Below are 15,967 nucleotides of genomic sequence, written 5' to 3' on the forward strand. Positions count from 1 at the left end.
TTATACATAGTAAAATACTAATTATATTATTTGAATACCAAAATTGAATCATGTTCAGATATAAGATAATAATAATAATAATATTTAATTAGGAAAACGTTAAAAAAACATGAAAATGATTTACTTATTGTGAACGTAAATTTAAAGAACTTAATTATATTACAAAAATTAAAACATTTAATTAAATATACAAAAGTTTGGATTACAAAATATGTACTTTGGTTTTTAAGAATAAATATTTTGATTTCAATGTTTAAAATGACTAACAAAATTTAAAAATATACTTTATATTGAAATCATTATAATATTTAGTTATATATTTACTTTTATTAAAAAAAACCCCCGTGAATTTCATAAATAGTCGATGAATTACCTCAATAGATTTTATATATAAAATATTCAGTTAAATATTTACTTATATTATATATGTAAAACATTTTAAATTAAGAGTTTAGATAAACATAATAAAAATATTTGTATTCTTCATCCAAATACAATGCAAGCTATACTTTTATACAAACCAATCATATATAGTTTTTACAAAGAGTCGTTTTTTAATAGAACAGTAAGTAGGCTAAAAAAAAATCGAAGTATGTCTAGAATGTTTATACATTTGAATATACACGTATATTCACCCTATCAAATCCCATTACGTAATGGATTTCCATCGCATCGTATAGAATATCTTTTGATCCAATACTAAACCTCAATTTTAGTACAAAACAGCACATACCAGCACATGTATATTTTCTGCACTATCTATTATATTTAAATATTTTATAGAAGAAATCACTTTTATAGTACAAATGGCACTATTAGAGTAGACTAATACCTAATATGTATTATTATCTTAATAATTTATTAAAACCTGTAATACAATGATAATAATCATAAGTATGAGCGTGAAAATTAAATCGTTCTTATTTGTATTATCTATGACATTATTATTAAATTTTAAATTTTAAATTTAAATTATTATTAATGCAGATGGTAAATAAAAAAAATTGATTTACTAATTCAATATATATTTCTCAAAACTACTAACGCATACTTATGATTGCTGTGTATGACAAATTACATATTATTATGATTTTAACACACGTTTGGTTGTACTCAGGTTGCTTGGATTAAAGCAGATACGAAGGCTATATTAGCTATTCACGAACATGTTATCACGAACAATGATAGGTTGTCCGTCACGCACAATGATTTTAACACATGGACACTAAATGTTAAGACTGTTCGGAGAGAAGATAGAGGCACATATATGTGTCAAGTCAATACTGACCCAATGAAAAGCCAAGTAAAATTCTCCGAAACTTTACTAAAATATAAATATATGTATATATTTTAATTGACTAACCTTTTATATTTTCTTGTAGAGTGCTTTTCTAGAAGTAGTTATACCACCAGACATCGTATATGAAGACACTTCCGGAGATATGATGATCCCTGAAGGTGGTTCAGCTAAACTAATTTGCAAAGCTCGAGGATATCCTGAACCAAAGATTTTATGGAGAAGAGAAGACGGAGGAGATATAATTGTTAGAACTGGAACTACAGTGAAAACCAAAAGTAAGACGAGTAGACTTGTTAGACGAAGTTTACGGAAAAAACCTTATTCTAGATATATGGAGTACTAGCGAATAATCTGTTAATTATTATTTTGAAAATAAATCTTATAATCTAATATACAAAAAAAGATAATATACTAGACTCGTATTGTTGTACAGATATTTATATAATATAATCCATTGTAAAAATACCTGTTGTATTAACACGGCAATTAAATTAATAAATAAAAAATAATAATATAATTAAACCAATTAGTAAGTCGTTTGTTGGATAGTTAGGCTAGGTTATATATACTAATTTTATTGGAATTTATTAAAGCCACATACATTATTATATATTATAGTACATCAGTTATTAAATAATTATTTTGGATAACAAAGTTTATAACTTTTTCCGTTATTTTTGTACTTAGTTGTATATCTTATAAAACTAAAATAATGTATTTATTAATAAAATTATAAATATGTTTAAATGTATACCTACCAATTAATTAGTATTAATAAAATTCATAAAAGGTACATATTAATCATAGGCGCTGACTCCACGGGGGCAAAGTGAGCGATCGCCCCGTGCATTGATTTAATGGGGGCAAAAGTATTATTTCGCCCCCGTTGTCTACAACAATAATATTATTTGCTTAAAATACCAGATTATGACATGAAAATATTCATCAGAGCATCGACGACTGTATATTTGTATATTACCTAAATAATATGATCATCGATAATGATTATAAACACTATAGATCGCTCACTACTATTTGGCTTTATATTTGGTCTAAAAATACCTCTGTTATTTCAATTTTTCCCGGAATGTAGAGACGGAATTGATTTTATTATATAAAATTAAAATAACATACATGCATAATATTTTATTTTATACCCTAGAGGAGAATTAAAAGAGGGTTACCGGACAATCTGGTAATTACCCCTCTTGATCAGCAAATTGCAGTATACTACAGAATTTTTTTTCACTTAATAGAGGAAGAGGAGGTTGCCCCCGCTCTAATATCTAAAAGTCGACGCCTATGATATTAATATTTGTATGCACAGAAACATACAACTCTATAGACATATTTTATACATACATATACACTGCATCTAGATAAATTATACAAACAATAATGAGATTCTTATTATAAAAATAATAATTCTTATTATAATAATTTGGTTAAATATTTCACTATATTATCTCATACACTATATGTATATATTTTTTAATTTTCTTAGTGACATCAGTTGAAGGCGAATCATTACTTTTATCAAAAGTGACAAGATCAGAAATGGGTGCATACCTTTGCATTGCAGCCAACGGTGTACCGCCATCGGTTAGCAAAAGACTGATGCTTCACGTTCATTGTAAGTATATATTTATATGAATTATTCATTATGATATTCTATTACGTTATACATAAAGATACAGCTGAAAAATTATTTTTTTATGGAATATGTAGATGAAAAAAGAAAAATCGACGTAATTTCCTCCACCTAGCATCCCCTGGCGATCATTCAACAATGGCCCAGTGAAACAGATTTAAAGTTTTTTCGTCCCGATAGGGTTAGGTCTGATTGGCATTTATCACTGGTATCGAAAACGGTTCAAGTACAAAAGAGCATTAATAACGTCCATCTCTACTATCATTCTCTCTCACTCTTTTTAAAATAAATATATATAAAATAATATATATATATATTGATTTGTATAAAAGCCGATATACAGTACAAAACGGAATCAGCTGTCGACGAGAGTTATTTTTTTTGCTATAGAAAACTCGTCAAAAATGGAGAGAAAAAACCATTACCCCCCACACAAATCACTTTTTGGTAGAATGGAGGATATAAACCCGGTAAAGCATTGTTGATGATCTCTATTGTGTGCTAAGCAAACGTGAATAAAATAGTGGGTTAAATATTAATTTTTTCGATTTGAATGTACACTGAAAACTTCACATTTCCAAATTAATTAGTTAATATAAATTGGTTAAATAATGCAAGTCACATCTTTAACAATTGAAGTTACACAAATAAAAAAACAAGCATTAATAACAACAATTTATCGAAATACCTACTATAAAACAGAAATATTCAATAGTATGTATAAATCTTAGTTTTAAATTCAACACATTTTATATTAGGTACACACTTATTTTTTAAAAAAACGTTATCATTTCATAATCGTTCATATTCGATTAGTTATCAAAAAGTATACCATTGTTAAATATAATAATAATTTTTGACAACAATGATACTTGAACGAATAGTTATTAACATTAAATTCATAATTAATTTATATTAATATTCTAAAATTCTTAATAAATTATTAAATTAAGGGCTCTATCACAAAATTAAAAATTGATTTTTATACAACAATAAAAATAATCACTAGTCTTTTAATTTTATAGTTATTGTGTACTATGTACGTTAAATTATTTCAAATCGATATTCAATAATAAACATGCTAAATTATAGTTAGATTTTATTACACATTTAAAAATCATGAACTTCTTCAATTTACTTTATCAAATAATAATTGTATAATTCTTAATTTTGCTTTTTATTTTTATAAGTGAAGAAAAAAAAATGATAAGTATAAATTAAATTTAAGTTAGGTAATTAAAATTATCTTTTCACGAAATATATTTTTTATATTATACGCTTTTATTTTTCATATCATTATTTGAAAATGGTATCTTCTAGAACAGCGGTTTCCCAACGGGGGGGGGGGAATTTCCTACCAGGGAGGAATTTAGAGTCTGCTCGGGGGAATATAGTGATGATAGAATTACGAAAAAAATTATATTATTTTACAATGTGTAAAATTGAAATCACTATATTAGTTTTAGTAAAAGGTAAGAAATTATTCATTAAATTTACTTATATTATTTATATTTTTTATTAATAATTTGGATTTTATATTCATTATTTTTTTAAAACGATGAAAATAATAAAAGTAAATAGTTATATATTGTATAATATATAGGATATATGATATATATATATATATTTATGATTTATTTGTACCGCTCACAAAAAAAAATTCGCCTTAACTCTAATTTAAGGAGGGGGATGAGATTTTAGTAAATTTACAAGGGGGGCGTAGAATGAAAAAGGTTGGGAACCACTGTTCTAGAACATAATAAATTACTATGGGTATAATGTACAAGTATAATTTTAACTCAATAAAAATATTATATTATGTTAATAAATCTTTTTTTCGTCTACAACCAGTAAATAACGTAACGTAACTTGACAGTTTTAATAGCATACATAAAATACGACACATTTGTCACCACCATTGGTGAATGAGGTGAATGGTCAATAATTAATTAGGGAAGGGTTACACTAGTTGTCTTGGTGGTGACGAGACAAACGTTAATCTGTTTGGTGGTATTGCTGTATAGAATGTGTTGTTTAAAAGGGCTGTTCATTAGAGTTCGTTGACGTTTTTGGCCGCTATAATGGAATTTGTCCTGATGCCGAAATAAATAGTCGTCGAACAAACCACTCCTGTCTACTATCACTCACCATGGTAGGAGGAAAATAGAGATAACTGTATATAATAAATACGTTTTCGAAATCGTATTATCATTAATTTCAAAATAATTTATTTATTCTTGAATTACATTCCAACTCATCCGTTCAATGTATCCATTAAAAACCTACATTAATCAAAATTATATATTTTTAACGGATAATTTATTTTATTTACGTTTTACCAAATGCAATTTTAAATAATTACATCAAATATTTCATTCATATATCAATTATAAATTATTAGAGATTATCTATAAATTTCATAACTGTACGTCAACACTTAAAATATATGTTTATTATTTTTATATAAAATTAATTTCCAATAATACGTCATATTACAATAAATTGGAAGTGGAGTATTAAATATATTCAGTTTTAACCATATTTTGTTATACCTAACAAAATTTAGCAATTATAATCCTGACCTTCAAGAATTAAAATTATATCACATGCCTATATTATATTTCAATCGTGTTCTGACTTTAAATGCATAATTTATATAGTTGATCTATTTATTAAAATTTAACTTTGGATGAATAGTTTATGAGTTATAAGTATTTAAAGTTTTGATGAGCAGAGTGGAGTAGCACAGGCTATTCCCGCAAAATGTTGGTCCACTACAGACTCTACTCGTCAAAACTTCAAATACTTTTAACTAATTAACCACTTGCCTGAAATTTGATTTGTGTATATATATGTATAAAAAAATACTCCGAATAATATTCTGCTTCGAGTATGAAATGAAAAATGTATGTTGTTATTTTAAAAAGCAAATCTTGAAAACTTATAACGATAACAAATTGTGAATAATATAATTTTTCTCAGATATATTGTTTTGTAACAACTTAAAATAATGTAAAAAAAATATTTTTTAATAACACTCATCATTTTTGATATAATGAGTGTTTTACGTTAAATTAATCACCTGATACGTGGTAATTATATTTATTTTTATTCCATAGATATCCAAGATACAGAAAATAATGAAAACAATTGCTTAATAAGATTGAGTAATAATAAAAAAAGTTTTTAACTATAATATTTTAACCAAATTCTAAATAATAGTATTAAACTAAATGAATTAATAGGTTTATCAATTACAAAAAATGTAATTAATTCGTGTTATGCAGTAATCAATGTTTCATTGTTTTCATTAAAATGTATTACCTTTAAAAATGTGGGAACATGAGAACAATATAAATATAAAAACAATGTGGATTAAACCATTGATAAAAATAAAATATGAATACAAATTATGTTTAAATTAACTAAAACTTTACTTACCTAATAATCTTATGATATCTTCATTCACATTAGCATTGTTTTTATTGAATGTCGTAGTCTCGTAAATGGTAACAAATAGTTTTTGTAAGATTCTCAATTTATTTTGAATAAGTTATTAAAATTGTATTGACAGAATTATTTTATCCTTTGAAAATATACTAATTACCTTATATTTTGTAATTAAATAATACATTTACGTAGTTAACGTGTTTTTATCAAATTATAAATAAATTAGATTATTCACTAACAACTTCATTTGCTACTTCTCTATGTAGGTATTGAAGTAACCTTTCCAAGAATTCTAATTACTTTGGAAGTTGTTTAATCATACTATCCCTATCCCTATGCATAAATATCTTGGTACCTTTTCAGCATACCTAAATACTTTTCTCCGCATGTTTATTTAAAATATTTTTACGAAAACTTCAATAACACCAAATGAATACAAATTTACATTTGTATGTAGAAATTGGTCAACATAAAAATATTAAAAATATAATCGAGTTTAAAGCATACAATTTTTTTTTCTTTAACATACTAAATTATATTTAATTCGTTAAAAGAAAATTAGAGGTTTTTTTTGTGCATATTTCTCATATTCTACATTTCAATTTTTACAATTTATAAAACTTAAAACTATGCATCATTATTAAAAGAATACACATAGAAATTCAGAATTTTTTCTTAGAAAATTAAATGGGGTATGTAATCGTTTTTATAAAAATATAACTAATAACAATAATATTTAATTATGTTATCTAATTTAATATGATTTCTGTACATAGGATGAATAATATAAATGTATGAATGTATTAGCTAGTAAGCTAGTTTATAATGCTAAAGCAATGAAAAAAAATGATATTATAATATTGAATTATAATTCAAAAATGTTTTCTCATTATAACATACTATATCATATTTGTTTTAAAAATGAATTATAATTAAACAAATATCAAAGTAAATATTTTTCTTTGACATTTTATTTAAAATAAATTATTTATAAATATGTTGGTTATTCAATTTTTTTTATTTCGATTTATTTTTCAAGAATATTTTGAATGATCCCCACTGAACATATCCAAATGAGGCCATTATTACGAGTATACTTACCAAAAGCGATGAAGACTAAATAATTCGATACTTAATTCAATTTAAATATCTAAATTCATTTACAATAATAATTTCTACTCTATAGGCATTGATTTGATAAAAAACAGAAAAAAATTACACAGATATATGTGCTTACACTATAAAATGTATACGTCTTGTAGTGCGGGAAAAACACAGCAATACGGGATAAAAAAAAACTATACACTATACATTCAATTATCTCTTATAAGAACAATATTTATTTTTTTATTATTTGTAACTCGAAAATATTTCAATAAGACAATAAATGTTAATTGTAAACTGTCACCTCTAATTTAAAATATTTTATAAAAAAAACCAACCATGAAATAAGTTTAACATAAGTTAGGCCAATTCGGTTTTAGATCTCCGTGATGAAGGTCAATATAATTAATGTAAAACCAAAAAGAAACAAAGTTTTCATAAAATATTCAAATATTTAACCAAGTATCACTAACACCGGACAGATGCCAAGGGGACACTTGCATAAGTAATGGAAATCGATTTTGTAATCTGGTCTCACGGAAACTTTCAGTTTTTAATTAAAAACTTACTTTATCTGAAAGCCGACAAAATTAGTTACTTTTCAATTTCTCTGTAACCCTAACGAAAATAAGAAACGAATAAAAGGGTGGGAATGAATATTATTTTGAAACAAAATGCAATATTTATCAAAAAGTTGGTAGCTCCAATTTGGCAAATTAACATTGTAGGTTGTAACTAAATTTTTAAGATAGCCTAAAATAACTTTTCGATAAAACAAAATAAGTTTGCTTTTACATATTTGTCAGAAATGAAATTCCTATAAAACAGATCGGCGAGTGCAAGCGAGTGAAATGTAGCAATATAAATATTCTAGATTGATAGGGCGATGGGAGGTAGGAATTCAATGAATTTATTATATAAACCCACTCCGCTTAAGTATCTTTTTATAAATCGTAAAATATAGAAACTTAAATATACTTTTTCATGCAGTTCATCCATTGGTTCAAGTACCAAATCAACTAGTGGGAGCACCTCAAAAAACAGACATCACACTTCAATGCTATGTCGAGGCATCACCAAAGTCAATCAATTATTGGACAAGAGAATCGGGTAAATATACAAGAATTAATAATTACTATAAATAAATTTAAATTAACTTGAAAACATTTTATACAGACAAATTTCTTATTGGCTATTTATGACAATATATTTTTATTTTATTTAAATATTTATAATATTTTATATTTTGAATGCAATGCTATAAAAAATCTCATTCAAAAACCATTTTAAGCTGAACTCGTCTCAATTTACTCTTAAGTAAATATATATATATTTAAAAATAAAATCAAGACTCTCAGTATATCTTTAAGATCTAGAAATTCACTATTAATACATGCTAAAAAAAACCCAATTACAAAACCTATCATAATACCTAAGTGATTCTAATTCTATTAAACATAAAATGTATTCACTGTTTAATAAAGTATTAATAATTCTGTGCCAGACGTATATTAATTATAACACTATTTTCTAAATCAGTGGACCTCGTCCTTATTAGACTCGTCATATATATATATTTAATATTATTATTACTTTAAATGTATTTACTTTTTAGACACTATAATTTATGTTTTAATTAGAATAGATATTAAAAGTATATCGTGACCCATTTATGAAGCTCGCGTAACCTCCAGTAACCCACCAGTTGAAGACCACTGTCCTAAAATGATCGTCTAATATAATTTATTATATAGATAATAATAGCTTAAAATTTAAATTAATCTCAAAATACATTAGGTACCACGTGTAATACATAATACGAAAAAAATTAACATCTGAAAAAAAAATATTACCAGCCTTTTTTGTAATGTGATGACACAATAGAGAACACAAAGGCCAAATGCAATATAATATTATGAAAGGGGTGGTTAAGGTGAGGACGTTGTTAGTCTATATATGTGTGTGTGTGTGTGGCGACGGGGGTGATGATGGAGAAGAGGAAAGCGGCTAGGTTGACAATATAATTGTATTGGTTCAAAGGCTACACGCGCGCTACCACCGCCGCCACAGCCGTCGGTTGATGGCGTTGCAAAATCCACGACCCCGGCCAATTTTGTACTGCTCTCGATGCCCTCGTCGTCCTCACCCGCTCCTCTGTATTCACCTCGCCACACCGCCGCGCGATGACTTTAAAAAGCTCCGACCAGCACCGCGACGGTGTGTACACTTTATTCAAAGCCATGCTAATAAATGTAATTTACATATTTTTCAAATAATTCTATCCGGTACACCGAGTCACCGTGTATATACCGTCTATGTGTGCCTGTGTGCGAGTATGTTATGTATACAATACTCTCATACACACACACACACACACACACACACACACACACACACACGTACACACATTATATAGGTATAACTTAATGTATAGTATACACCATGTGCACCCACCACTATATACCACCGAGAGAACCTGTGTGGGGTGAAAAGCACCTTGCGCACAATGATGTTTATCCCCCCGCCAACCTACGATCCCTGATCCGGACCCGCTCCTGATGATCCCTTGCAACTTTTACTCTCGCGATCGCCGGTAGTCGTCTCACCGCGATATAGTGTTCGTCGTTGACATATACGATATACTACTACTACTACTACTACTACTACAATGTCTGCATGGTGACGACGAAGACTCGCCGAAACATGAATATTTATATGATGTACATATATTTTTTTTTTTTTTTTTACTGCGCATTGTTGTGTTCTTCCCGCACTACAAGACGTATATACATTGTATAGTGTAGTCACTATCATTGGCGTATAAATACGTATATATGTATATATATATGCCTATATAACACGCGATTCGTTTCAAATATACTTTACACTTCTGTATGTATGTGCGTGTGGTCCAGCGGGCTCGCAAAATGAATGAAAGAGTGGATGCTTTCAAAAACAAACACAAAAATTGGATTCCCGCGTGTTTCACAACAATATACCGTTTAGTAACCGTCTTCCGATCGGCGCGTCTGAGTTTTAGAAGTGCGTGTGGTATAAGTATTATAGCTGCAGTATTATACGTGCGCGTCGAATAATTTAGAATGAATTAAGAGTTACGATATAACAAATTACTGTTGATCGAGTATAGGAAATAAAAATAAACGTTTTCCTAGGAGTTAAACGCATGCAATATAATATAATATTATAGATACCAAAGCAATAAATTACACATATATTATATATATCTATATATAGGTATAATATATAATTATAATTCCGTGTTAGTTCTACGAAACGGTCCACGGATTCGGTAGTTGTAAAATGCTAATGAAACATTCTATTTAAATGGATTTAAAATTTAAATACCACTAATTCAGATATATCACACCTGCCGTCCGAATTGGCTCCAAGGGAAATATATTATGATATATTTGTTATTTAAGTTTTCGTTTGTTTACTTAGGACTACATCACGCACGTTCAAAACACGTAATATATACGAGGTATTCGTTACAGTAGCGTTTACAAGCGGGTTTTCGGGTGATAAGACAACCCCTTTTAGCACGTGTTAAATATAAATAATTTCATACTTAATTAAGTAAAAAATATTACTATTATTGATTTTATTTTTCCATATATATATATATATATATACATTATATGCATTTTTTCAAGGGTGGATTGATCATTTATACATATAACCATCATTATTAAATTTTAATTTATATATAAAAACAGTTGTCACCCCATTAAAAATATCCTAAATACACCACTGCATGTATAATGTTAAGTTCCTAGTTATATATTAAAAGTTAGAATTTTAATAGATTTATAATGTGGTCTTGAGGATTTTGGTTTAATAAAATATGATTTTTGGATAATCAGGCATACGTTTTAATCGCTTAGATATATTTCCCCGGTTGAGTGAAAAACGGAGGATTGAGAAAATTGGTTTTGCATAAAAAATTCAATTTTTTTCCTGATTATTTTGATAATTAGGTACCTACAAAGAATTATTTACTTTTAACCCATCCTCGCCAATGTATCAACTAAATTCGATTACCTTCCAGAAACCACCTTTAAACAGTTTTGAGTAGTAACTGAAGTAACCTAACCTAACGTGTTACGTAATTTCGTTAAAACTGTTTCCAAGTAACGAAAATGTAATGAAAATTAGTTTTGATAAGTAATTCCTATAATATAACGCGATACTATTTTTATTTATTTGGAGTTACAATTATTATTATAAAAAAAATATATATATTAAAATAATAAGTCTATAATGCGGAGGTAATAGGTATACAAAAACCAAATACAAAATACATACATGTATATTAGTTTTAACTCTTCACAATTTAGTTTTCAATATGGTTTTGATATATCAACTTGTGCTGTAAATTGCGATAACATTTAATAACATTTATTATTTAATTAGCTATTCTCTAAATACATAGAACAACGTTTCCTATAAATAATTAGCGTGAACTAGTGTTATTAATTTTGCATACGTATAAACAATATTTATTATTAACAGTAGAAACGCTAGAAACAGTTAATTGTAAATTTATAATTATAGGTATAAGCACTATTAAGTACTAACAAAATATAGATTTATAAAAAACAATAAAGAAAATTGTTTTAATTTTTAATATAATATAATATGTAGTCATTTAATAATATACCTACTAACATAAACAATAATAATTAATGACTTTTGAAAAAAATTAATTTTCATTAGTAATCAGTAATATTTTTGAATAGTTATAAATTAATAATATTTTATTTAACAGTACAGAACGAACACAATATGGCAATATAGTGTGATATAATACAGTACAGAGCAATAGATAGAGATAGGCTTAATAAAATATATTGTTATGTGCCTATTAACTGTTCTTCTTTTTTTGTTTAAGTAATATAGTTACTTTTTAGATTGAAAAGTAAAGTAATGTCATTACCACTGTATTTAAGTAACAAATAAAGTAACTTCATTACTTTAATCTAAGCAATGAGTAAAGTAACATTATTACTTTCTAAAACTAACTTATTCAACACTACCTTTAAAATTAAAAATCGAAGCATTTTACTGCTACAAAGGATGGTGACAGATACAAAAAACATATTTCATAGTAAAATCAGTACATTTATCGCACCATTCGTCAGAATCTAAAAATAGTTAGTAGAAATAGTTGTATTGTTATTAAAACCGTTAAATCGTTATATTCGAAATTATTGTAACTAGGATTAACATTCTTGATATGATTTTTTTCAAGTATTAAATGTATGTACCTACTAATAAAAATAAAATGTTTATCAATTTTTAAAAGAAAATTGTACGCATTTATAATATAGGTATTACTATAATTAGAATCTTACAACTAAAAGTTAAAAATCAAATTTTATACTAGATAACGTTATAATAATGTAAAACCTACGTTAAAAATAAAGAAATTTTCATATATCAAAATACACATTTCTTGTTTATTCAAAACAAAACATTTTGCTTGTAAGGACATGATAAATACATATGAACAATGAACATACATAATAAATTAATAATACTAATGAACTACGTAAGCTTCATTAGAATTAATTAATTAACAAATCTCAATATTACATATTATCATGTATTCATTAACATACCAATATACCTACTATAATATTTACAACTGATGGAGTTGAATAATATACAAAAGTAATAACTCTTAAGTATTATTTATTAATAATAGCATTCAATTATTTCTTTCTAAACTTCAAGTCTATACTGTTGTGTGTATAAACTAGTAATATTGAATTGCAAATGTGCATATTAGGTACCCAATATATTATATTCCCAGAACTTTAATGAAAATCAGTAGTCGTTACATATTATTATAATTCGATCGGCCATACCCGTCAAACATAATTAGTAACTAGGGATTTCAGATTACAAACTTTATACAGACCAGTGCAAACAAATATTAATAAATCAACTCAATTTTCGCGGAAAATCAATAATAGCATCAACATAAAAATTCACAAAAATATATTTTAAGTATCTAGCTACGCATAATATTATTATATAATTTTTTTTACTTTTTTTATTGAATTTATAGTCCGGATAATTCACAATCCCCCAGTCCCAGAATACGGACTGAATAAATAAATGAATGATAAGAATGTTTTAAAAATTAGTAAATAAAAACTATCAAATAATAACTCTGTTAAATACAATTGGGTTTTGGTTTTAGACATTTAAATTAATAACGGGAGTCCATAAAAGGGTTATATTTAGCGTTCATTATCGAAACACATGCAGTATAAAGTATCGTTCGTATTGGTAGTTGACAAAACACCATTGATGTTTAATTAAACACATATCTAAGCACCACAAATAAAAAGTTATCATAATACTATATATTATACTTAATTACCGAAATAACAAATCTAACTATCACTACACTATACATTTTTTACACAAGTACATTACATGGTATAATATCAAAAAAATACAATTTTACTACTATGTATATTTAATAGATTTTTTTTGACGTTATACTAGACCCAAAATAAATCCTTGACTACGATAAATGTTACCTACATTAGACAAATAGTAATTAAATAATGTTTATAAATAGTAAATACCTATTATATAATATAATTAATATGTATAATAAGGGAACGGATTTGAAATTTGAATGCAAACTGCATTTTTTCCCCAAAACATTGCTTTTCAAACACAAAGTTCATTTCATAGAAATTAAAAAATGTAACTTTTATTTTGTATTTTTTTTTTTGCATTTTTAAAACTATTACTTTTTAGAACATTTTTTGACTTTTTTATGTAAGAATGGATACAATTTTTAAAAAAATTTGTTAAAATTCATTCTAAAAGAATAAAATAAAATATTATTTATTTTGCCTAAACGTACTTCTATTTTTTTACTTGTTCTGTTTTTACCGATCTAATAAGTATGACGGCGTCATCACTCATCACTTATAAATTATAATACAGTTTGTCAAACGAAATTATTGTTGACACGTGTAGACACTTAGGTATGTGTATAAATATATATATTATATATTATACAATGTACATCCGTGCAATTAGATCAATATAAGCTATTCATCTAAAATCTAAATCATGATTTCGTGTTGCACTGCTAAAAAAGTTTTATAAGTATTTTTTAGTACATTTAAAAAAAAAATGTCTGTTATGAGTGCATTAAATCGTATTTTTTATAAAATTTTTCTGGATTATTAGAGCATTCAAATTCGTTCCCTGATTACAGCAAATATAATATAATTAATGGAAATACAAATTTATTTTATATCGGTAAAATTGGTCCGATATCGATATTGAAATACGATAACGTATTGTGCATTACTAGAAATAAAATATATTATAATTTATAATACTAAATGGGTACTAGGTATAACTTTGATTTGAAGCGTTTTGGTACTAGGTATTTTTTTTATTTATTATACACAATGGCGTTTTCAAATATTTAGACAAATATAAATAAATTAAATGCCTAAAAATAAAATCTGACTCACTGTCTACTCATCAGAATCGTTTTTTTTTTTTTTGTATACAATGGTTTATCATTGAATATTTAAATTTTTTACATACATAACTTTACAACTCATTGATGATGAAGTATACCCACATTCGAAACCTACGACTATACAGCAGTTCCTGGCGGCGGTCGTCGTAACCGGACACTTTCAAAAAAAGGTCGCCGTTCAAATACACTCACTTTTGTACACCAAAAATTTTGCACAGTTTTCCCGAAAGCAAACCGTCTAATACCTTACACACTGTAGATATAATATCATTAACGGACCAATTTATCTAAAATTACATTATCGTTTAGAACCACACATCAGTTCATCATATTTAATCAAAATCACAAAATCATAATCAATGAAATTAATTTAACAGAATATTTGAAAACACTAAGATGTAAATTTATTGCAATCTAAGTATTATCTACTATACATGCTTTATTTGATCCTATTATAAATTAAATTATTTTTACATAGGTACAATTGTTTTTAACTAATTTTAAAATTATAAAATCTCATGTATTAAATTATTTCCACGACGATTTTTTAATTAACAATAATTGTTTAATTTATAACCGATAATCAAATATGTGCAGTTTTGAATATTATCGACCTATTACAAAAATTTTGCTTTTTAACAATAGAAAAAATATTTACGGTATTAAACGGTTTAAAGTGTTTTGATTCTTATGACCTGTGAATGATAAGTGTACGGTTTTGGACGATGCTAGTTCTTAGGTTTTAAAATATTATTTTTATTTTTTTTATGAGAATATGTTCTTTTAAATTAATAACCAAACCTAATCTAACAATCCTTTATCTTAAGAACATAATATAACAAATATTCAAAAGTTTAAAACAAAATTGTATTTAGTAATTTTATTATGTAGAGATTAGCCTAATTTACCTAACTTT

General features: G+C 26.1%; 1 protein-coding gene across 4 annotated transcripts in view; it reads left to right on the plus strand.

The window, feature by feature from the left end:
* LOC132931695 (lachesin-like) overlaps positions 1-15,967 on the plus strand; it is a 183,588-nt gene that overhangs the window by 164,896 nt on the left and 2,725 nt on the right. For all 4 annotated transcript variants that reach the window (XM_060997633.1, XM_060997636.1, XM_060997635.1 and 1 more), the window contains 4 exons: positions 1,118-1,303; positions 1,383-1,575; positions 2,805-2,933; positions 8,496-8,615. In XM_060997633.1, coding sequence (XP_060853616.1) covers positions 1,118-1,303; positions 1,383-1,575; positions 2,805-2,933; positions 8,496-8,615 — 628 coding nt within the window. The remainder of the gene's footprint in view (positions 1-1,117; positions 1,304-1,382; positions 1,576-2,804; positions 2,934-8,495; positions 8,616-15,967) is intronic.

The sequence above is a fragment of the Rhopalosiphum padi genome, chromosome 1 (genome assembly GCF_020882245.1).
Source record: "Rhopalosiphum padi isolate XX-2018 chromosome 1, ASM2088224v1, whole genome shotgun sequence".
NCBI classification, from domain to species: Eukaryota; Metazoa; Arthropoda; class Insecta; order Hemiptera; family Aphididae; genus Rhopalosiphum; species Rhopalosiphum padi.